This window comes from Tiliqua scincoides, chromosome 4, assembly GCF_035046505.1.
Source record: "Tiliqua scincoides isolate rTilSci1 chromosome 4, rTilSci1.hap2, whole genome shotgun sequence".
In the NCBI taxonomy this organism is placed as follows: domain Eukaryota; kingdom Metazoa; phylum Chordata; class Lepidosauria; order Squamata; family Scincidae; genus Tiliqua; species Tiliqua scincoides.
In genome coordinates, this window is record NC_089824.1 from 116,781,012 (window position 1) to 116,805,076 (window position 24,065).

The 24,065-nt window shown below is 43.4% G+C and overlaps 1 protein-coding gene across 1 annotated transcript in view; it reads left to right on the forward strand.

The window, feature by feature from the left end:
- LAMC1 (laminin subunit gamma 1) overlaps positions 1-19,400 on the forward strand; it is a 148,749-nt gene extending 129,349 nt beyond the window's left edge. The window contains exons 18-28 of the mRNA XM_066623498.1: positions 1,149-1,305; positions 2,285-2,490; positions 3,205-3,284; positions 4,419-4,556; positions 5,530-5,674; positions 7,193-7,342; positions 9,224-9,338; positions 10,657-10,856; positions 13,987-14,145; positions 14,423-14,522; positions 15,942-19,400. Of these exons, the coding sequence (XP_066479595.1) occupies positions 1,149-1,305; positions 2,285-2,490; positions 3,205-3,284; positions 4,419-4,556; positions 5,530-5,674; positions 7,193-7,342; positions 9,224-9,338; positions 10,657-10,856; positions 13,987-14,145; positions 14,423-14,522; positions 15,942-16,198 (1,707 nt within the window). The 3' untranslated portion in view covers positions 16,199-19,400. The remainder of the gene's footprint in view (positions 1-1,148; positions 1,306-2,284; positions 2,491-3,204; positions 3,285-4,418; positions 4,557-5,529; positions 5,675-7,192; positions 7,343-9,223; positions 9,339-10,656; positions 10,857-13,986; positions 14,146-14,422; positions 14,523-15,941) is intronic.
- The last annotated feature ends 4,665 nt before the right edge of the window (positions 19,401-24,065 follow it).

A 24,065-nucleotide genomic window follows, 5' to 3' on the forward strand; every position in this document is an offset into this window, starting at 1 on the left:
GTTTGGTGTCGTATGCAAATTTTGCCACCTCACTGCTCATCCCCGTCTCCAGGTCATTTATGAAGAGGTTGAAAAGCACCAGTCCCAGGACAGATCCTTGGGGCACACTGCTTTTCACCTCTCTCCATTGTGAAAATTGCCCATTGACACCCACTCTCTGCTTCCTGGTCCTGAACTGGTTCCTAATCCATGAGAGGGCCTGTCCTCTAATTCCCTGACTGTGGAGTCTCCTCAGCAGCCCTTGGTGAGGGACCGTGTCAAATGCCTTCTGAAAGTCAAATGCCTTCTGAAATGCAGGATATGAACAATGACCATAAGCAGTTAGAGATAATGACCTGTTAGCAGTGCTAAGTCAGTTAGCTCTGTCATGTGATAAGAAGCCCAAGTCACATGTCAGATTTGCATGTGTCAAATCAGTGTGTGCCAAGTTTCATTATACATTTTAAATTCAGCTTAGTTTGCAATTTTAAGCTTGTTACGGATTAGTCTTATTTCATTTCCTCTTGAAAATTCACCCCATTTTCATTTTTTCTTCCTTTCTTCATTTTTCTGCGTGCTGCCTCCACAGGCCTCAGAACGGCTCTGGACACGACTGGAGAAAGACTCCGGACGTGTTCGGAGGTGGGTGGAGCCCAAATTTCGTGTGACCTGGTTCCACATGAGATTTGGTATTCGCGTGGGCTCCAGGAACAGAACCCTCGCAAATAATGAGGCTCCACCTGTGCTAGAAACTTGAAACAATCCTTAGGATCCACCAGCTAAAATGGAAATGTGTTAAAGGCACAAATATTGAAGCCATTGCTGCCCATCTGTTCTCATCCAGAGACTTTTACAAAAGGACTTGGTAACTCCTGCTGGAGTCTTAGGGTGCAATCCTAACCTCTTATGTCGGTGCTTTCCAGCACTGGCGTAGTGGTGCTAATGGGACGTGTGCTGCATCCTGCAGTTGGGTGTCACTCATGGAGGCCTCCTCAGAGTAAGGGAGTGACTGTTCCCTTACCTCAGAGCTGCATTGCCCTTGTGTCAGTGCTGGAAAGCACTGACATAAGGGGTTAGGATTGCGCCCTTAAATGCTTAGCATTTGGCCTGTCTTTGTTCCCCTTGGACAGAAACATCATTCCTTAGACCTCTCCCATGTCCTTCTTTAGGTGGTGGAACAGCGGGAGAGATTAAAAGAGCTGGAAAACCTTATAGCCAACATAGGAACAGGTGATGAAACTATAACAGACCAGGCCTTTGAAGACAGATTGAAGGAAGCAGAGAGAGGTGTCATGAACTTGCTTCGAGATGCCCAAAGCAGCAAAGGTAGGTGCAATTGTTGAAATGGACTACTTCCTGAATGTTCCTGTTGCTCCAAGAGTACCTTGCACCATTGTGGGCACCTTGTCCTTACCATCTTGCAAGAGAGTTGGGAGCATTGAAAATAACATTGATGGAACTTTGCCTTTGAGGTGATAGTAGGTGTATATTGTGATTATTTGTGAAATACCAAATTATTTCATGGAATCTGAAAGGTGCCCAAAGGAAAAATCATTCTTTTATCCAGTGTGCTTGGAACAGAGAATACAGGGTTTGTGTGTGTGTGTGTTTTCTCATAGGAAGTGAAAGATGCCACTATCTTCACACAGGCAATGGGAACTGCAAAGCACTTTTGCATCTTACAGGCAGCAGTGCATTTTGTTTTAACGCCAGCCCTGTGAGCAGTAAGAAGAGGTTGGCAAGAATCACCTGCTTTGGTGGTGGTTACAGCATCGCTGCTGTGCATGGTGCCTTAAAAAAATCATAGACCAAAAAACCGTGTAAACCTCTTTGCTTAAGGAATGCGTCTTCTAAATTTTGACAGCAGGAAATGGAAGGAAAGCAAATGGTACAAAAACTGAATGTGAGCCAATGCAGTTACACTTTTGGTTGGGGTTGAGAAGCCAAGGACTTCTCAGAAGACATGCCTTTGGAGAGGGATTTGAAATTCTGATTTAATTTGTTTTGTTCATACTTGGACTTAAGTGAGAGGTGCTGGCCTCAAAAATAAATGTAGAATTCATTTTCTATGATGATTTTAACGACAGCTTCATTAATTCATGTACAAAATCCTATGTTCAGGATTTCTTCAACTTGACCATACCAAAACTTTGGCTACTGCCTAAATTCCAGCAAAATCCTGGAAGCGGTTACTTCCTCTTTTTCCTCCTGCAATTTTAAGCTTTATAGCAAAAGAAACCTGCCAATAAAGCATACTGAAAGGCTGCCTTATACAATCCCTCTTTGTTTATGCTGGCTGCCCCAGATGTGGATCAGGGCTTGATGGATCGCCTCCTGCACATTAACAGAACCCTTTCCAGCCAACTTGACCGGTTACAGAATATCCAGAACACAGTGGCAGAGACAGAAAACCTTGCCGAGCGGGCCCGAGACCGGGTGGACAACACAGAGCAGTTGATTAAAACAGCTTCAGATATGCTGCAGAGAGCGAACATGGCAGTTGCCAATGTGGTGAGTGATGTTCTGAAATGAAATAGCTCATCTCCTGGGTGAAATAATAAAGGCTGTATGTGTATGGTTGAAAGTGTTTAGGCAGGAGTGGCTTTGTCGGGGGGGACGGGACGGGAAGCTGGTGTGGCATGGCAGGTCCATGCCCACTCAAGGATCCCTGTCCAAGATGGTGGAGGCTACAGCTCCCTACCATCCCCTGTCAAGCTAAGGCCCAAGGGATGCTTACTGGGCAATTGTGAGGCACAATTATGTTTTACTATGGGCCCCCAGGCAACAGCTATATTTTTGTAGTAGTAGTAGTAGTAGTAGTAGTAGTAGTAGTAGTAGTGCTTTGTGGATAGACGGTCAAGACCTAACTCTCCGCCTCCACTGGAAAAGCAGTCTGCTGTTTTTTCAGAAGTCCCAACATAACTCTCTTAATATGCCTCTCTAACTTCTTTGGCAACAGTGGACGTTTCCCTCCTGGAGAAAATTACAGCCACGAGGGGGAAAGGAGGAGAACCTGGATTGGGACTACCTTGTGGGCAAAGGGTTAAAGTCCCCCCCCTCCCTTGTTCTGCCATCCTGATTATGATTTTCCCTTGCTGCTATTTTATGTTTAAAGAACACATATGCAGGGCCCAACTATGCATGATGTACTTTATTATTAAATGTTTGCCTTAGAATTAAAGATGTAAGAAGTGACTCATGTAAGTGCATTGGTTCCTTCTCTAGTCCATAACTCCACCAGAACCAACTGGTCATCCTAGTAACATGACTCTCCTGGCAGAAGAGGCCCGTCAACTGGCTGCACGGTGAGGCACATTGTGTCTTTGCACACAGCATGTATGGTGGGGTTGACCCTATAACAATTTCTCTACTGAAAGATTGTCAAACACAAGCCTTCTTCTTCCTGCTCCCACTCTGATTTTTCCCACTTTCATTATGTCTCCAAGCCATTAATGCCCCTCATTTTCTTAACCCAGTCGCTCTGGAACCCTCATTCCTCTGTCCACCCCTTCCTGGGAACTGAATACTGATCTTCCCCCCCCCCCCTTTACCTGTTCCCAAACCTTTGCACCTTATCTTCCCTCTCCTCTTGCAGGTCTTGGCTTCTGTGTGGATTAGAGAGAGGCTGTGATTTACACACATAGGAAAACTTCATAACTTATGCATCGTGCATTTACATTATGCTTGTGCATATCTGGACCTGATTACAAAAGCCTTGTAAGTGGTCCTGGATGGTGCAAGGGCACAGCCCTCCAACCTCAGCATGATTCTGTTCCAGTATGAATTGCTTGAAAAGAAAGCATCATCAGTCTCTCCTCTTGTTCTACTGTGTTCTGATCTGATAAGACTGCCATGCATTGACTAGCTCTAAGCCTCAAGTATTATCCCAATCCTAGTTTGTGTTAGTCATTTCCTGTTTGAATAGTCTTGTTGACTAATGGGGAAGATACGGTTTTTTGCAAGGCATTGGAGGGAACAGTTACATTAATCTTTCCCAACAGATCGAATACAGTGCTCTATAGAACTTTATACCTACATGGCCAGTCTTTGGTACTGGCAGTAGGGGTTTGTGGCACTTCTGGGCAGGAGCAAGAGAACTCAGTGGGTCTCAGTAAGTCCTGTGCTGCTGTTTGCTTCCCAGCTCCATAGTGTGAATCAGCCCAGGGCATGAGTTTACATGCACCAGAATGGTGCTGTCTCATACTTGGGGCTTGCCTTGTGGCACATTTGCCAAAAACATATACTACCACTGATGTAGGATTAGGCTGTCATGACCATATGCTCAGGAACCATTCAAGGATTATTGCTGAAATAGAACAATAATAGCATGTTGTTGAGGCTTCCTATTTAGACTTCAAATGACGGTGCTTGTATAGGCAAAAAGGAACCAGTGATGATTTTCTAATAGCTTGCTTTTTCCTCTCTTAATATTGCCCCAGGCACAAGCAAGAAGCTGATGACATTGAGCGTATAGCCAGAGAAGCAAATGATACCTCATCACAGGCATATAAACTGCTCTTGGATACATTGGCTGGAGAGAATCAAACAATGAATGACATTAGTGACCTTAACAGAAAGTAAGTCTGAAATGGTGAACAGAAGCACCTGTACTCTATCCCAAGGCATCCTCTGCAGTTGTCCAAGCATCAGTGTAATATGTGCCATACTCTCTGACACCACCAATAACCTAGGAATGGAAGAATCTGTCTACTTCGTTAATTCAGTGGAAATTTGAATGCAGAACTTTTGTTCCTTTATTTCTCTTAAAGCCTTTTTGACCAAGTTCATTAGAAGAAGTCACGTGGACCATTGGTCCATCAATATTGTCCACTTTGTTGTCTGCTAAAAGAGAACACTCTCACATAATACCAGAACCAGGGGACATCCACTAAAATTGAGTGTTGGGCGGGTTAGGACAGACAAAAGAAAATATTTCTTTACTCAGCGCGTGGTCGGTCTGTGGAACTCCTTGCCACAGGATGTGGTGCTGGCGTCTAGCCTAGACGCCTTTAAAAGGGGATTGGACGAGTTTCTGGAGGAAAAATCCATTATGGGGTACAAGCCATGATGTGTATGCGCAACCTCCTGATTTTAGGAATGGGTTAAGTCAGAATGCCAGATGTAGGGGAGAGCACCAGGATGAGGTCTCTTGTTATCTGGTGTGCTCCCTGGGGCATTTGGTGGGCCGCTGTGAGATACAGGAAGCTGGACTAGATGGGCCTATGGCCTGATCCAGTGGGGCTGTTCTTATGTTCTTATGTTAGAAGCTGCTCTTCTAGATCCAATACAGAGGCCTTTCTCAGTACTGCTAGTTGAGATGTGTGTTTAACTGGAGTTGCCAGGGAATGACCTGGCACCTTCTGCATGCAAAAGTGTGTCATCTTTCACTATATGTATGACTTTGTCCCATCTGGTGCAGACACACTGCCCCCCCCCCCCCCACACACACACTAACACGTGTCAAAATTGGAACCGAAGACCTTTTGTACCAACAGCAAGAATTGTACCAACAAGTCAGGCAGGAATATTAATAGTTATCCTGTTTCCTAGATACAATCAAGCAAAGGATATGTCCCGGAATCTAGAAAAGCAGGCAAACAAGGTCCATGCTGAAGCAGAGGAAGCTGGGAACAAAGCTCTGCAGATCTATGCTAACCTCACCAACCTGCCGCGTATAGAATCGGAGGAGTTAGAGGTATGCTGAGTTGGGCAACTTGTGCAGCATGATGAAATATTGTGGCGGGCCATGCATTTGAGCAACAATGCAATTGACACATGGCGTCAACCTTTTGTAGGTGACGCTAGAAATAATAGTTCATGCTCTTAACTTTTACCTAAGGTACGATTTGTTGAATACTTTTTGTGATGAATCATTTTGACAAACATTAGCAGACACCATAGATACTTGCCTAGAAGTCGATCTCACAGATACGTTGAGGGCAGGTTTTGAACTAAAATCATGGAATTTTCTATGACCCTTGGATCAGTTGGGGGGGGGGGTAAACTTAGGGAGGTGTCTGACTATATTTTTGTCTGACTTTACCTGAGGACTGATCCTGAAAAACCTACCAGTAATTGTTACCAGTAATGGTACAAACTCTAATTTATTAAAAATATAGTAAAAAATCATAAGATACATTTTTATTCATTAATTTTATAAAATTCTGGTCTTCACAACCTTTTTATAAACACTATCAGAGTAAGTACACTGTAAACAACATACCAGTAGAACCATTAATCAAATCCTTCTTTAAGGTGTTCTGTGTGTTAAGCCAAAGGTTCAACATATAGCATACAACATATAACACATAACTGGGAGTGTGCATGTCAATTCACAGTGGAGACAAGCAACAAGGAATGAGCGTAAGCAAATGCAGCTACACATAGTTGCAACCTTATTTATGCAGAAGTAGAACTATCGTTTTCAATGGATATTATTCTTAAGTAATGGTGCGCTGAATTATAGTCCTGGACTTCGTTTCGGATGGAAATGAGGATTACATCCTGGTGTTTTTAAAACTAGATTTCTGTCAAACATTTGCAAAAAGAAACAAGGGTGCAGAGGAGTCGGGTGTGATCCTGCCAAAGAGAATGAAACTTGCTTTGATTTAAATGGAAGTGTTGAGTCCTGGCTTACTTCTGTCTCAGGAGGAGTGAAAAGGTTAACTTTGGCTGAAGCTTGCCCTGGAGCCCATTGCCATGGAGACTGATTGCACTGTAATTATCTCTGCATTGTTCTGTTGCTTTCCTCTGGGCCTCTCCTGGCTGCCATGATGTGTTGGAGCAGTCCTGACCCTTGAGTGACCCACAGATAAGGCGAGGAGATGATTTACCCTTGATTTATTGGCAGAACTTTCTTGCCTTATAGGCGAGTATCTGTGGGAATGGGGGAAAATACAAGATTTAAATGTACATATATCCTGAGTAAACTTTTTAAAAAGAATTCAAATATTTGAAAGGAGTACTTTCAGTGACCCAAATGGAGGTCTACTTGTCCCTAAGTGCAAAAATGTGCTCTGCAGAATTTCCAGGAATTCGCTGCATGTTACACCGTGGGATCTGATTGTGGTTTGCAATCCTTTTAAGAATGATCAAATTCAGACTTTCCAATACTGGGTTTATATTAGCTCCTTGGAAATCAGTTGTGCCATCTGATTTCAGTCACTTAGCTGCATTCATGGAAGCTGTTTCTATATGTGTTTTCTTTGTGCAGAATGAGGCAAATAAAATTAAGAAGGAAGCAAAAGAGCTGGATCAGCTAATTAATAGGAAACTGAAGGATTATGAAGATTTGAGAGAAGATATGAAAGGAAAAGAGCTGGAAGTGAAGAACCTTCTCGAGAAAGGCAAGACTGAGCAGCAGGTCAGTTCACCTTTTGTGTGGGCTGTCATCCCTAATAAAAGCCATAAAATATGCAAGCAGAGACTTCATCATTAGCCATTTTTAAAAGTCTATTAACCATACCTAAGGGAAGTACAGTGACTTTGTGTTTAGGTCTCTTAGCAAATTGTTAATTTAGCGTGTTGTGGCCATGCCACCTTATGTGGAGAGCGGAGTTAACAGTGTGTGGGCTCCAGGACCCAGGTGAGAAGATGGAGTTGTGGAAGGTATGGCCATGGGTGGAGTAAGAAGTAAGGGATAAATAATCACAATAAAAGAGGGGGAGGCATTGCTGAGCAGTGTGTTCATGGGTGAGATGGGCTACTGAATCCTTTGTGGGAAACACTGGACATCATGTACAGTATGAGGGTACTGTAGACCCACCTACATCTTTAAGACTACCTATGCTTTCTTCCATGGCAGTGTTTCTCAAACTGTGGGTCGGGACCCACTAGGTGGGTCGCGAGCCAATTTCAGGTGGGTCCCCATTCATTTCAATATTTTATTTGTAATATATTAGACTGCAGTTGGGGAAATGTTACAGAGCTGTACTTTTAGCAGGCTACTATGTATATGCTTTTAACAATGATAGTCAAGTGGGACTTACTCCTGGGTATATGTGGGTAGGATTGCAGCCTAGGATTGTTAAAACATTTCCTGCTTGATGATGTCACTTCCGGTCATGACATCATTTCCAGTGGGTCCCAAGAGATTCTCATTCTAAAAAGTGGGTCCCAGTGCTAAATGTGTGAGAACTACTGTTCCATGGAGAGTCCCTTAATCTTTGGCAGTTTCTCAAAATCCCCTTTCCTGATATTTTTCTGAGAAGCTTGCCTTGCTTACTTCTGAGCTTATATGAGTAAAGTATGTTTGCATAGCCTTAGAAAAAATCAGAGTCCTACTTGTACTGTCATTTCCTTGTTTGGTTGGGCGAGAGTCAAAGATGTTTAAATGTCTCGCTGGACTCCATTGTACCCCAATGTGTGGCAGGCTATATAGGCTGGCATACCATTACCATAATAGCCTAGTCAGTAGTCACTAGGCCCAAGTGAGCTAAGACTGTAAGCACTGTAAAACCAATCTGCTTGGGCTCACTTTGGGGGCTCAGAATTGGGAAGGGTGGAAAAATGTTGATGAATGAAATAGACTCTTACTCTGTTTTGCTAAACTGCTTTTGGTACCCATCCTGTGCCTTTGGGACGGGACAGGCTATAAATAAAAAATGGGATAGAAATCTAAAATTACGCTAAACTAACAGCCCAGTCTTACTGAAATCCCCATGTGGTGATGCAGCAGCACCGTGGTGGCTTCTGCTGCATCCTGCATAGGATTTTGGCTGCTGGAGGTCTCCTGAAGGTAAGGGGTCATTTGTCCTCTTGTCTCAGGGTAAGCCCCAGTAGCTGCAACAGGTCAGATCAAAGGCTTGTGCCAGCTATATCACTGGCACAAATCTGCATTGATCTGTGCAAGTGGATCAGGCCCAGGAAGGGCGGGGAGGTCAGAATTCGGCGTGTGCAGCTGCTACCAAACTCGCCCCGCTCTCAGGCCATTCATCTCTCCATCATGGCCCCATTCCACTCACCCCCCCTTCCCGTCCCATTTATCCCTTTGCCCATTCTTTCCCCACCCCCTGCACAGACTTACCTCTGCTGTGGGGGGTCTCCATCAATCCACTGGCATGCCAGCTGCTTGCACTGCCACAAAATGCTTTACCGTAGCTTTGCAGCAGCCAGCACATGTTCTGCTGGCACTTCCTTTATTTAGGATTGGGCTGAAGGCCTTGCGTCTTTGAGTACCCAGATGTGACTAAATAAAGGCATTGCAGAGAGGAAGCATTCTATGACCTGTGGTGCTTTTCCTTAGACGGCTGATCAACTCTTGGCTCGAGCAGATGCTGCCAAGGCTCTGGCTGAAGAAGCTGCCAAGAAGGGGAACAGCACACTCCAGGAAGCCAATGACATTCTCAGCAATTTAAAAGGTAGGCAGCATCACTTACCAGTGAGCACTTTGCAGAACCACAGATGGATTGTCCTCTTTGACCAGTTCGGGCTTCTTCTTGGTGTACTGTTTAAGTACAACTGTAACTCGTTCAGTGGTGTATTGTCTTGATGCAAGTGTGGCATCAGAGTTTTGTGTACGCCATGAATTCAATTCAACTTCCCAAGGAGTAGCTTTTCTGGGAAGGGCTATAACCTCCATTGGTAACTGTGTGCTTTGCATGCAGAAGGCCCCAGGTTCAGTTCCTGGCATCTATGGTTAAATGGAACTGGGAAGACCTTTTAGCAGCCAGTCAGAATAGACAGTACTGATGTGCATTGTTGCACCTAATGCTCTGGTCAAGTATTAAGTAGTTTAATATTTCAGTGTCTGTTTTTGTGTTTAAAAGAAGATGAATGCAGCTACATGATTGCATGAAGTGCTCGAAAATGCTAAGTCAGAATTCTGTATTGCCAAGGTCTCATAATTTTAATTTTTGTGGTGCAGAATTCATGCATCTCTGTGTATGTTGAACTTAAGCCTAGAGAGGGTGATTAGCCCAAGGTGACCTTGTTTCTTTGGTCATTGGCAAACTTCACAGTTCTGCAGGAATGTCTGAGCTGGTTTAGCTAGGTATACATTGAGTTGGGTCTGGGAGTAGTGTGATAACAGCATTTTGACGTAAGTCAGATTGTGGCCTTGTTCTCTCTGTGGTGATAAAACCATTCTCTTCCACGTGCACACACAAAAATCCACATAGAAAATTAGATGGCTGGGCTGGAGCTCTTCTTCCTGACATCATAACTTTTTATAAGGGAGGAGTAATTTTGTAGGGAAGAGCATTCCATAACGTAAGCCTTCACCTCCACTCTGAAGCAGTATAGCTCGGGCACAGGTTTTCTATACCAGTGAAATTGAAGCCTGTAAGTCAATATGATCAGATGGACAATTATAAAACAATATGGTCTTTACACCCAGCTTCTCTCTCTTGGCTTTATTAGCATTTATTTATTGTTCCTGTGGGTAAGATAAAATTGTGACTGAGCTCATGAAAGATTGATCTGTCACCAGCTGTCACCTTTTCCTGTTTGTCCCCAACACTCATCACTCAGAGATATTCTGCTTCTGAACATGGATGTTCTAACCAACATCCATGTTCAGAAGCAGAATATCTCTGAGTGATGAGTGTTGGGGACAAACAGGAAAAGGCAGTTGCCTCCTTGTCCTGCTTGGACCTTCTCAGAGGCACTGTGGAAATGGAGAGTTTGATTAGGTAGATCTTTGGTGTGATCCAGCAGGGTCTCTTTATGTTCTTTCAGACTTCGATAAGCGTGTGAATGATAACAAGACAGCAGCGGAGGATGCCCTAAAGAAAATTCCTGCGATTACACAGACAATTGCTGAGGCCAACAATAAGACACGGCAGGCAGAACTGGCACTGGGCAATGCCGCTGCTGATGCCAGGGAAGCAAAGAACAAATCCGACAATGCTGAGAAGATTGCTAATTCTGTACAGAAAGTGAGTCTCGGGGCCTATTGTTCAATAGTACAGTATGTGCTTTGCATGCGTCAGGTTACATGTTGAAACTCATGTCACAAGGGTATTGGGTAGCAGAGGTAGGAAAGGTCTCTGCCTGAGGCCTTGCGAGTCCCTACCAGTCAGGGTTAGAGGATAATGCTGGAATAGGTGGACCAACAGAACCAACATGTTCTTCTTGGAACAGTGAAAATGAAATTTCTTCCTGATTGGTATTCTCTGAGCATGTAACTTCCCTGTCTGAAGTCAGTTGACTGGGTCTAATGACCAGATGTGATGCTTGTAATTCTGTGTGTTGTAAAACCTTGTTGTGCTATGATGATTCCAGACCTACAGATATAGCGGACATAGCAGACCACCAGATATAGTGGAATGGCAGAGTGCAGCTGTTCCTGGACCATACCACTTCAGGTGAAAAACCCTTCACCCACAGAAAGCTAGCACATCAGATCAAAATTTTCTAGATAGCCCTTGCTAATTTTCAAGAGGTGGGGGTTGCATATTTTTTCTTCAAATATGAGAGCTCTCTCATTTGTGATCTGAAATGGTACTGTTCAGGAAAAGCCACATATATTATTCTACTGCATATATTGATGACACAGGCCTACAAAATTGAGGGTCAGGAAAGTTTTTCCCAAACTTTATGGTGGTTTGATAAGAATTTGGGGTACCGATTCCAAAAATGGCATCCGTTTTGCCATATCATGTCTAGTTTTGGAGATATAGTATAGCCTCATTAGTGAATGGTTCAAGCAGCTTCCTCATGAGGAAGCTGCTTGAACCATTCACTAAAGAAGCTATGCCGTGTCTCCAAAACTAGATGTGATAGGGCAAAACGGATGCCATTTTTTGAATCAGCACCCCAAATATACCCAGGAATTGGTGTAATGTTTAAGGAAGCAAAATGTGTGTTGGCCTGTGTTACCTCTGAGTGGTAATGAGAGAAAAGATGTATGCATGCATGTGTGTATTTATTCAATTTCTACCCAGCCTTTCCTCCACTTATATGGTCATTCAAGCTGACAAATTAAAAACAGGAAAATATAGGCCTACCCTGGTATCTGTGGATGATGGTACCCACAAATACAGGTGCAGCCTATTTATCCACGGATTTTTTATCTGCGGATTTGTCTCAACGTGAATGGGGTGGGGGGACCAAAAGTCACACACACCTTTGCCTGCTTTGCCCTGCGCTGGTGTCTCTCTCCATTTCCAGGCAGCCCAAAATACTGCAAAAAGGCTCTGCCTCGCCCAGGCAGGGAAATAGCCCTGGAGCCCTGGAAGAAGTTTCCCTTGCAAAGGAATAGTAACACTCCTGGAGCCGCTGAGCCAGCAAAGAGGCTGAAGAGGGGAAGGGGGGCCTGAAAATCTCTGTAGCTAGAACATGTACAGCAAGGTGGAGCTCTCTCTCTCTCTCTCTCTCTCTCTCTCTCTCTGACACACACACACACACACACTGGGACAGGTGTGGTAGCAACAGAGGGGATTGCTTAAAAAAACCCAGGGAGTGTATGCCAAATTCTCCCCCCCCCCCATTGAGAGAGTGCAGGAAATCACCGACACAAGCAAACCCCCCCCCCCATGTTGCAGGCAATCACAGACACAAGCAAGCCTTCCCACCAAGCAAAGCATGAGATTTAGCCACCATCCTCTCCACACTTTCCTGGGAGTAAGCCCCATTGACTGGAATGGAGCTTACTTCTGAGTAGAAACGCATAGGGCTGGACTCTTAAAAGATCAGCATCCCAACTGTGAACGAAGCTGGGCAGCTGACAACGGGGAGGGCTGAGTATGGAGGGGAGGGGATTGATAACAGCTGCCTTAGTGTCCTTCCATCTGGAAGTGTCAGGCTACAGTGTATTTGCGTAACTCTATGGAATTTAGCACAACGCGTTTTTTGTTAATCGCGCCGAGTCACGCAGATAAATAGGCTCCACCTGTATCAGAAACTGTGGATATGCAGGAACACAATATAAATTGCACACCCAGGTCCATTAAATTACCTTTGTTGTATCGCAGAAGTGCTTGCAGCACAAGTTTTCTTGTTTAATAATCTTACTTAAACTGAAGAACTGACCATGACTAACAGGAACTGCTAATTCCTGTTAGTTATGCTCTAGTGCAGTGTTTATCAAACTGTGGGTCGGAATCCACTAAGTAGGTCGCAAGCCAATTTCAGGTGGGTCCACATTCATTTCAATATTTTATTTTTAATATAATAGACTTGATGCTACCATGGTATGTGACTGCATTTGGGGAAATGTTGCAGATCTGTACTTTTAACAGGTTACTATGTATACTCTTTTAACAATGATAGTAAATACTCCTGGGTAAGTGTGGGTAGGATTGCAGCCTAGGATTGTTAAAAATTTTCCTGCTTGATAATGTCACTTCCGGTCGTGACTTCACTTCCAGTAGGTCCTGACAAATTCTCTTTCTAAAAAGTGGGTCTTGATGCTAAATGTGTGAGAACCACTGCTGTAGTGTATAGGCTGACTGCCTGCACGTTTGGCTCTTCATTTTAAGCAAGACTGTTAAACACTGAGTTCTTGATACAATCCTGCACAGTCTTTCTGTCTTGCCTGGAAGCTTCTAAGGGCAGCCCTGCTTAGGCTGCTACCTCACTGGGTTGTTGTGAAGACACAAGAGGTAGTGGGAAATGGGGCAAGCAGTGGGCGGTGATGGGAGCAGATCAGGTCCCAGGAGGGATATGGGATTGTGGTTGGGTCCCCAGTCTCATACTTCAGTTATTTATTTATTTACTGGGGGTCCTGGCACAATAAAGACTATTGCTCTAGAAGTCTAGAGCATCTTCTGTGAATTAGGAGCCAACTATAATGACAGCGCATTTGTTCCTATCTTGTTCAGGAAGGGGACAAGGGTCATTGATTTGTCTGGAGCAAGTCCCAGAGCCCATCCCTGGCATCTTTTGGTATAGGCGTTCTGATAGTAAGGCTGGGAAAGACCACAGCATGAGACCCTGGGGAGCTGCATACAATACTAGACTGCATGGACCAATGGACTGCATGGACCAATATGCTATGAAGCCTCCGAATCTCTTTACATGTTCACTTTGACCTGTTTCTTACTCTTTGGTTTGTGTCAATCCTAGAATGCTGCTGCAACAAAGGCTGAGGCTGACAAGACCTTCTCCACTGTTACTGACCTGGACAAAGATGTGGACGACTTGTTGCAGCAACTGGGGGCTGCAGAGAAAGAACTGAAAAGGAAGCAGGACAGTGCAGACCAAGATATGATGATGGCAGGAATGGTGAGTAACTCTGGCTGCTTTCCAACTTGTTACAGTTACTTAAAGAATCTTCTCCAGGACATATTAGATGTTGTGTTTGACTGTTTTTTTTTTCCAAAAAATGTAAAAGGGTAAGTGCTTATCCATGTTGATGTCATGTGTGTTCTTCCTGTACCATGCAGTATCTTTCAACAGAGGTGGTTCATACATTCATCCGTAAGTCATTGGACCTGAGATGCCATAACTGAATTCACATGTGTATGTGTAATATACCTTTGTTTGCCTTTCTATTCCACAGGCTTCACAAGCTGCTCAGGAAGCAGAAGACAATGCAAGGAAAGCCAAGAACTCTGTTAACAGCTTGTTGAACATGATCAACGACCTTCTGGAGAAGTTAGGTAGGCATCTCCTTTAGTATTCACCTGATCAATGACTGCCAAGTTCTACCCCATCACCCTGAATGGTATGGAATTCAGAGTATTGCCTTATTAACCCTCTTCTATGAAAGACAGCCTGCTTCTCTGCTGATTTTCAGGCAGTTGTATCCCAAATGACTGGTATAGGTGGATATATAAAATGTTTGTGATCGTAGTAACTGGCAAGGCCCATATTTCTGCAGTCACCAAGAAATGGCATCCAAGAGAGAGCCATGAAAGAGCAAGATTGTGGTAGGGGGCTCCTCTCTGCATAGTGTTAACTGCAACTGCTCCACTTTCCTGTCTTCCATTTAAGTGAGTGGTTACCATTTGCAGGAGAGAAGTCATATTTGGATGTGTTGAGGGCAGCGCCTGCCCTGATTATGGATGGCGTGGCCCATGCTTTCAGGGATCCTTTAGGAAGTGCAGTGCATTCTTGTGCATGTAGAGCTGTACTGTGGCCCCCACCTTCAGCAGGTTCTTCAGTATACAAGTCGTTGCATGAATGCTCCCTGTCCTGTTAATGGGTGCATTGGTAGCAACTTAAGTTACTGTAGTATATTTAGAGAGTTTATTGGCACTGAAGTTAAAGACTTGCATGTTGAATAGGACGGGAAATTCCAGCCTTAGTATATACTGCCTCCCTCTGTCTCAGCCAGGCATAATATAGTTCCTTAGCACCTAAACACCCCATCTGTTGACAGAGGTGGTTGAAAGCTCAGTGGTTTAAACTCCGAAAGCTGCATAGTTGCAGGCTCCTGAAATGGAAGCTGTAATTCCACAATCACTGCATATTGTCCTGAACACTGCTTTGCCTGGGCAGCAGTTCATAGGCTTGGCCTGTGAAAAAGAATTTGGGGTCTTAATGACAAATAGGTAATGAACTACCCATGTTGTGGTTACTCTTGCATTGTAAAAAGAAGGAATGAAGTCTATATGTAGATAGAAAATCTGTTCTAAAACATAGCTTAAATACACTTTTCAGTAATGAAATTTAGACTTTGTTGGTGTAAAATTTTAAATGATGCGAATTTCTGGGTGTTCGTTTTAGGAAACTGAATTGAGTGCAAAACTGGGGCTTCATGGCAAAGTTAAAATTTAATAAATATGAGTTTTGATACAGAGAGACCTCAAATTAATATGTCTTAATTGGAATACAACAGGAAAATTGTAAATGTAAATGTAAGATGTAAGAAATGTAAGAAATGTAAATGTAAGAAATGCCATTTCCTTCTGTTTGCTTTGTGAGTGGAATTCAGCTCTGTAACAAACTGAAACGCAGCTTTATAAAATGCAGTTCTTAAAAACGTCGAAAATATCTGGTCAGCACGCCAAGATTATCAGAACAACAGACAATGCTATAAAATCTCACTTTGATTTTGTGTGATGTTCATGTTGCAGGGCGTGTGGAGCCTGTGGACTTGAGCAAGCTGAATGAAATTGAGGCTACCTTAAACGCTGCCAAAAACCAGATGAGGGACAACGACCTAGACCGGAAAGTGTCTGATCTAGAGAAGGCAGCTGCAAAGCAAGCCAGCGCCATTGAGGAATACAACAGGGACATTAAGACCATTGAGAAAGACATTAACAATCTAGAGGACATCAAGAGGTCCTTACCAAGTGGCTGTTTCAACACCCCAGCCATTGAGAAACCCTAAGGGTGTGCTAAGGGCAGGGGGGCATTCCCTTAGTGACTGGTGGAGCAATTCTTTTGGCTGTGGAGTGCCTTAATTCCTAGATTACCTTCTTCAGGAACCCACCTCACCTCTCACAGCTCTGTTTGTTCTTTCCTGAATCAAGGATAAAAACCATGCAAGTTTCTGAACAAAAAGCAAATTAAATATCAGCATTTGGGACATTGAAAGGATTTTGAAACATAAAATGTAAACATTTTTTTGTTCAAACACTCCAATTTCTCTCCCCCCACCTCCCCCAGAAAACACTTTTCTTTTACTTACACAATGATGTGAAATATTCTGAACTGCTGTACCAAATTGCAGAAGTGGCCATAGAAACTAATGTATGGTGAGGGCAATCCCAGACGTTTTCTTCATTGCCTTCTTCGCTCTCTCAATTATCTCTTCTTGTCTATGAAGGAAAAGGTTTGGCTACCAAAGTATTAAATAGTAACAGTCAGTGTGTCCCACGCTTGGTTATGAACATTGATGACCTTAAGTATAGCTACAAAACAAGAAGGAAAAGCCAACCCTATTTATAAAATCAGTGGCCCATCAAACTCGAATGCTGGTAGCCAGCTGTCAGGTGTTGTTTTTTTTTGGAACTTTTCTAGAGTGCAATATGTATATCCTGTTTCTGTGATACAGCTTCTCAGAAACATTTTGGGGGAGTCATGGGGAAAGAGTAGTTCATTAGGTCTCCATGGTGCTATACCTTGGCCTGTAAAGCAGGTTTTCTTCTGTAGCCTTTGAGAACAAAGGTGGAAATTTAATTCTTCAACTTGGAAGATCCTGCTCGTGGTCAGAATTGTTTCTCTTGCCAGCCAGTCACTAGGAATCTCAAAGAGATCGCTTCCAGGGGCAGCTGGATTACTATAGATGGATTCTCTAATAAGTGAATCCTTTTCCTTTTTACGGAAAGAAATTGGCCACCCAGAGATAACTTTACTTGCTAGACTTCCCTGTGAAAATTGAAGTCAGTGTAATATTCTCTGGTAGAAAAAAAAATAACCCTAGATGTCTGTGCAGGTCTCTGTTCTCCCCACCCTCTGCAAGTTGAACTGTGTTTTATTTCAACATGGCGGGCTTAACCTTTTGTTGAAAGAGGAGAAATCACAAAACAAAACTGACCCCATTTTTCTTGCAAGAAAGTGGTTTGGTGTAGGGACAAATAAAACCAATTATTTGCAAACTGAACTGTTTGCCACTTTGCTCAGTATAAATTTCTGCCCTAGTGAAGATTTCTCCATCACATATTTTTGGTTAAGCGGCCTTGCTGGGATAAGATGGTTTGCTTTATTCTTCTTTCCTCCCCCCTTCTGAACTAGAGGAAATGCTCTGCCTCTGCAGTTTCCCCCTTAAAATTGTTTTGAAGCTTCCACCCCAACCCCCCCTGCCTTTTGAGATCCACATATACCTACCCTTAAACACTATGCAACTTTATACGTTTGCGTAGAGGGGAAGAAATTTATTATCTGACACACACACTGGTGCTATTAATTATTTCAAATTTATATTTTTGTGTGAATGTGGGTGTTTTTTTGTCTTTTTTTAATCATTATAGTGTGAGGAAAAGTCTTTCTCATCTTTCCTCCCTCTTCCTCCTACCCAATTCTCCTATGTAAATATGCTTGGTCTTCTTTCCAGAGTGGCACTGTTCTTTCTTTGCTTCCTTCATCACCGTGCTACATGAACCCTACTCCTTCCATTTATTCTTCTTTTGGGGGTTGGGGGGTCAGGTATTTTCATTGCCCAGCCTCACTTCCTTTATGCCTGCCATATTGGTAATCATCTTCTGTGGTGTTAACATCAGCCTGCTTGCCCAGTGTATTCAGAGGAAGAACAAGTTGTCTGTCACCTCTTCTAAAGCCAGCACTGATGCCTAAAGGATTCGGAGGGGTGTCGCTCATAAAGAACTAACATTCTTGGAGCCTTTTCAGGTGCTTCTTTGCCACCCACAATTCTGCTTGGTAAGATAGGGATCAGGCCTCAAAGTTGTGGGCTCCCTCCCCGGCTTCCTCCATTGAGAACAGTCAATAACCAGGAGGTCCCCAGTATGCATGTTTTCTATACCTGCAGTGAGGTGAGTGAGGAAAGGAGAAGTTGGGTTTGAGCCTGCTCCCAGGCTTACCTTGATGGTCAGAGTATCACTTGAACAAGCTCTTTTTTGTGGTTTACATACATTACGTTTGAGCTGATTTGATTTTACGAATGGTTATGGGCAACTTGCTGGATAAAGGGGAAATGCAACATTGGCCTAGTTCTCATTGTGGTGGTAAAACTGTGTCTTGGATGTAGTGCTTCTGCATACCCCATAAGTCCCCTACAACCACTTCAAGGAGAACTAGACCATTATTGTAGGTCCAGTAACAGCTCTAAGGACTCAAATCTGTGGCCTTCCTACTTGTAGTGTTGTGTGGAAACGAGGAGCTCAGTTTGGGTCTTGGGTTTTTATAGCATTAGGGCAACCATTTTCCAGGGCCAGAGAGAGGTTCTGGCCAGATCTTAATCTCTCTTCTCTTACCCAAGTGGCTTCTGAACAGTTCACATGAAACTAACTTCCCTGTGTACAACCCTGAAGCCATAAACCGGAAATTACCTTTTTTTAAAAAAAACAAACTGTGGCATGTCACACTTGACATCAGTAGTTTTTCATCTGGCCAAGCCAGTTGGATGGCTGCATTTAAACCGTACCTCCTCTCTGCCAGGAAAAGAGAAAAAGGATGGCAATGATGCACTCGCTTGGTTCCCTGCCTTTCTAGCTGTATTTCCTTTTTTTCTTAAAAACTGGTTTTAACAGATTTTTTTAAAGAAATAAATTAAAAGAATTGTTATAAAGGTCTTTTTACTACAAATTATTGTGTTAACAGCCATGATTGCATTTGTATAGTTCCACGTTATTTCTTTGCATAACACAATGATGCAATGAAGTGCTTGCAGAAACACAAGCAGGTATCACAAGAGATGCCTGTGAAAGAGTTCCCCTTGGTTTTTTTGTTTTGATTCTTGACTGTGAGCATCTCTGTATGTGCCTTCACTCCAGTTTTTTTGCCTTAAATCTGTGCTCTGCTGTCTGGGGGCAGTGGAAAAAAAAGCAACAACAAAAAATGCAACACTTGGCAGTTTTTATGTATAAAACAGTATTTCTTATTTATAATAAAGTCTGAATATTTGTAACCCCTCATATGCTGGGTTCCTATTTCCTTTTGGGGGAAAGAAATGCTCCCCCTCCGATGCTCACTTTTGAAAAGTACTGGTTGTTTCTAATCACGCCATAGAGTGGGAGCAAAAATGGCTTGATCCCAGCTTGCCACCTCTTCTGGAGAGTTAACCCAAAACCGGGATTGAGCCTGGAATTTGCTCTCCTCTTTAATTGATTTCCAAGCGGTGTCACAGGTAACACCTGGGAAAACATCCCCTTTAGTGCACTGACTGCCCAATCCTACCCTGTGCTGGAACAGCCATCGCAATGGGGCTACACGGATCTGTGCCAGTTAAATTGCTGGCACAGATCCAAGCAGCCCCCTGTTAGGCTGGGCTGTTCAGGAGAGGAGTTAGGATCCAGCCTAAGTGCCAGAGGCTAGTCCCACTCCCCCTCCTGCACCTGATTTACCCACCGCTCACTCTGCCTCAGAAGGCCCGCAAAACGCCCTCCCCACACACCAGCGGCGGCACAAACTTAGCTTTGCCAGGGCTCATGCCTAGTGGTATGAATGTGCTTTATGGTATGTTCGCAACACCCGGAAGCTGGCACAAGGGACTTGCGCCAGCTTAAGCACAATCTAGGATTGCAGTCTTAGTTTTAATGTCTTGAGGCCCAATTTGGATTTCTGTTCAGCCATGAAACTCCTAGAGAAAGCTTGTGCAAGTCTTCTCACACAACCTTATAGCAGGGCTGTTGCCCTGATTGATAACTAGTGTTGTGGATTGATAACTGTGAGAAGTGCAAGGAGCAAGACTCCAGCATCAACACTCCCTAACATGAGTGTCTAAGTACTCTCATGGCCACAAATGCTGCTGTATGCATGCCTCTCTCTTACTTCTAGGTTGGCTGTTTGAGGACCAAGTGGTTTTCCTAGAACTCAGAATTGTCCCTGGAGCCTCCTGATACATAAGAGTCTTGGCTGGATAACAGTAAGGGTCCTCATACTCCAGCATCCTGTGTCAAAAAGTGACCAAGCATGTGACCAAGCTAGGAATTTAGCACCCTGTGAAGACAACAGCACCCTGTTAGTCTCCAGCATCATGTACTGAGGTGCACGACCTCTGATCTTGGAGGTTTCATTTAGCTCAGTGATTTTCAACCGTTGTAAAGTTGCACTTCGGTCTGCACAAATGGACTGCAGGTGTGCCATGGGAGTTTGGGGGAAGGTCTTACATTAGTAGGGCAATTGGGAGATGTGAGCCTCTGGCTGGCAGTATGGTGTGCCTCGTCAATTGTGCAAAAACAGATGATGTGACTTGATAATTTTAGTGCTTCTCAGTGTGCCATGAAATGCTAAAGGTTGAAAAACGTTGATTTCGCCAATACCCATTGGTAGACCTCCTTTGACTTTAGCTCTGTCACCTCTTCAATGGGCTTCTGAATCCAATGGACCTAGTCTTGAAGCTGGTCCAGCTTCAAAATACTATGCTCTCTCTAATGTGAATGTAACATAGAAGGAATCAAAACATTTTGTCTTTGTTGTGGACATACATTACTTCCCAAGAGAGAATCTCACATGCACCTGCTCCCAAAAAGACCCGTTGGAGACCATTTCTTTCACAAAACTTGTTGAGAGTCAGAACCAAGAGGAAAAGTGTGACTTCTTCATGGTGCGGGCATGCACCATGTGTGCAGGCACGTATAGTGGAGTTCTGCACATGTGCAGAGCTGACACTCAGAAGTTTCCAGAGCTTTTTCCTCCCGTAAGACATAGGCAGTCCCTGTGCTGTAAGGGGAAGAACGTTGTACACAATAAGCCTCAATCACAAGTAGGGCAGCTAACCTCTTGGTTCCTTTTCAACTGCCGTTGTGAAAAACATTTTTCTCCATTATGTGAAATGAAAACACTTTTACCTTAGTTTTCCTTACTTTATTCTTTTGTGACACTACTAGTTTGTGTAAAAACAAAAAACAGGAGTGTACACATCTGCTGTGGGACTAACCTTTCCCCCAAGGGACATTATTTTAGCCCATTGTTTTGTAATATCTCTATCATGGATTATAATGCTGTCCCCTCTTATAAGTGGTACTTAACAATAGATCATAAAGTGTCTTGTCTGAAGCATGCATTAGGGGAGCTCATCTCCCACAGTGAGGTCTAGGGCTCTCAGACCACATTTCATCCAATTTTCCTCTACTGATGTTGCTAGCTTCCTTTGAAGTGATCTATGAAGACTCTGGTAAGACAAAGAGAGAGATTTGTTTTTACCTCAGTATATTTTTTCCAGGAAGGGGGGGGGCAGACAGCTGAGGCCTGTGCATACGTCTGAATCAAAGCTGCCTAAACAGATTTGGTCTTGAACTAAACTCTAGCATCTGGGTTCATGAAGTGGAGTCCTGAGCAAAAAAACTTCATAGCTGCCTAAATAGGCTCAATTCTAAGAGGGACTCCTGCATGGAGCTGAAGCCTGAATGCAGGCTTGAACATGCTTGAACTTGAGAGGGACTCCAGCAAGAAGCCAAGGCCCGAGCGTAAGTTTTCAGGATAAGAAAACTCTCCTAAGAGGGATTCTAGCATCTAGGTTCATATAAGGCAGAAGCCAAGATTTGGGCATAAATCTTTGGTGTCAAAGCTGATTATGCTGCCTTGATCTTGAGAAGGATTCCAACATTTAGACACACAAATTTTGTGCCTGGGCATAAACATCCTACACTGAAGCAGACAAATAGGGCTCCGTTCTGAGAGGGTTGCAGGCATTCACATTCCTATAGGAACCGTTAACTTTGATGCCTGGATATAAGTCTCCAGTGTTGAAGTTGCCTATAAAGGTTCTGTCTCATGAAAAATTCCTACTTTCACATTTGGGTAAGAAGCATAGAAACCTGAGCAATAATCTTCCTGTGTTGGGGCCACTTAAAGGAACTTTACCCTGGAAGGGATTTGGGCTCTCACACTCAATTGAGCTGACAGTTCTTATTCACCACTTCTCTTCCGTCTGTCATGACTGAAATACATTGGTTTTTAAGCAGCCACTTATCCTTGGGGTGGATAAGGGTGCCTCTTGGTCTTGCCCACATGGTGGCAGAACTTTAAGGGCCATGCTAAGTGCTATGAAGAACATCATTAATTTTTTTTAAACTAGTTTGAGGAGGGGCTTGCAATGCCACAAAACTATGGTAGGGATAGGGGATATAGTTTTTAGCCTCCACTAGAATTCCAAACCCAATCTTGCACAAACACTTCCGTTCCCTAAAGTTTTTAACAACTTCCATTGAAAGTCAGTGGGGAAGCTTTTTCTCTCCCTATTCTCAGCATAAAATGGCAGGGGGGGGGGAACCAGAATGAGGATCAGAATCATGGTGGGAGCAAAACCCTAAAGCCCCCTGACCACCAATCAAAGTTCTGGACTACTCTGTGTGTCCCCAGCTGCTTTTCAAAAAACTAAATCTACAATTTTATGTTACGTATCCATGTAATGTGTCGTTTGGCCTTGAATGTTACAGCAGCGCTGTGGAATGTACCCATAGAAAAGCAGATCTCACACTGTTTCTGTAACATCTAAACCACACTGATCAGCCAAGAGACCGGCATGTTTGGAATAGATTTCTCACTTTCAAAATGATCCAGATTACAAGTCCTGCAGGGCTGGGGGAAGGTTTGGGGAGTGTTCCTGCTGCTGCCAGTTTGTCTGTGGTTTTTATTAATTGCAAGCTGTGTTTTTATGATCAGAGGTTTGGACTAGTGAGAAGCAATGCTGATTTAGCATAGGAAGCTGCTATTCTGAAAAGCTGATGTGTTCTCAGTATTCACGTAAGGCTTTTTACAACATCCCTTACCATTAGATGTACTCCTACTCACGCTGGGTTTGCATTCCACCAAGAGTAGCTTGGTGATGAGTTTTTAAAAGGGTACAGATATTCCTCCTAAACGTAACTTGTTATTTACCTTATTCAGAAATAAGACCATTGTGTTCCATAAGACATCGGCAGTAATCCTATTTTACCAGAAACAAACATGTCTAATTATGATACAGTAAATACAATTTGACCCTCTGTGTGTGTGTGTGTGAGTGGGATAGAGAGGAAACAGGGTTTTGATTTTTCTCACGTTAAAGCAAGTTGGGCTTGAGGAAAGGAGGAAAGAAATTGGGATTGGTCTGTTACCCACAGGAGGGTAATTTAACCCTTTTCCACTCAACCACGTTCCAGGTAAAAAAAAAAATCACATCCCTGGTTCTGCTATTAGTCCATGGAAGAAGTTTCCTCTAGTACCCCTGGAAATGTGTTTCCTGGTGGTAACAGCTGTTCCCAAGGGTGCCACTTTTGTTGGAATTGTAGTGCAATGGGAAAATTTTAAAAATGTTCTCTCCTCTTGTACAGCAGTCCTGATCCTTTTAATAATCCCCCTGCCATGGTTCATAGCTCTTGTTTAGCTTTTCAAAAAACCAAACATGGACAGTCTGTAAATTTTATTATAACATGTAGCCTAGACCATAGAGACATTCTGCATGTGGTAGGAGGAGAAGGAATGTCTCCTCTTATGATAATACTTGAAATTCACAATTTTTAAAAGTATTCTATTAAAAAAAATTAAAAAAAATAATCGGCTGCTCAATTAATACGGAGCATCTTTTTACCAAAAGGCTTTTACAATTCCAGGTGGGGCCTCCGTATCCACAAGTCCTGTATCCTCAGATCTGGCTC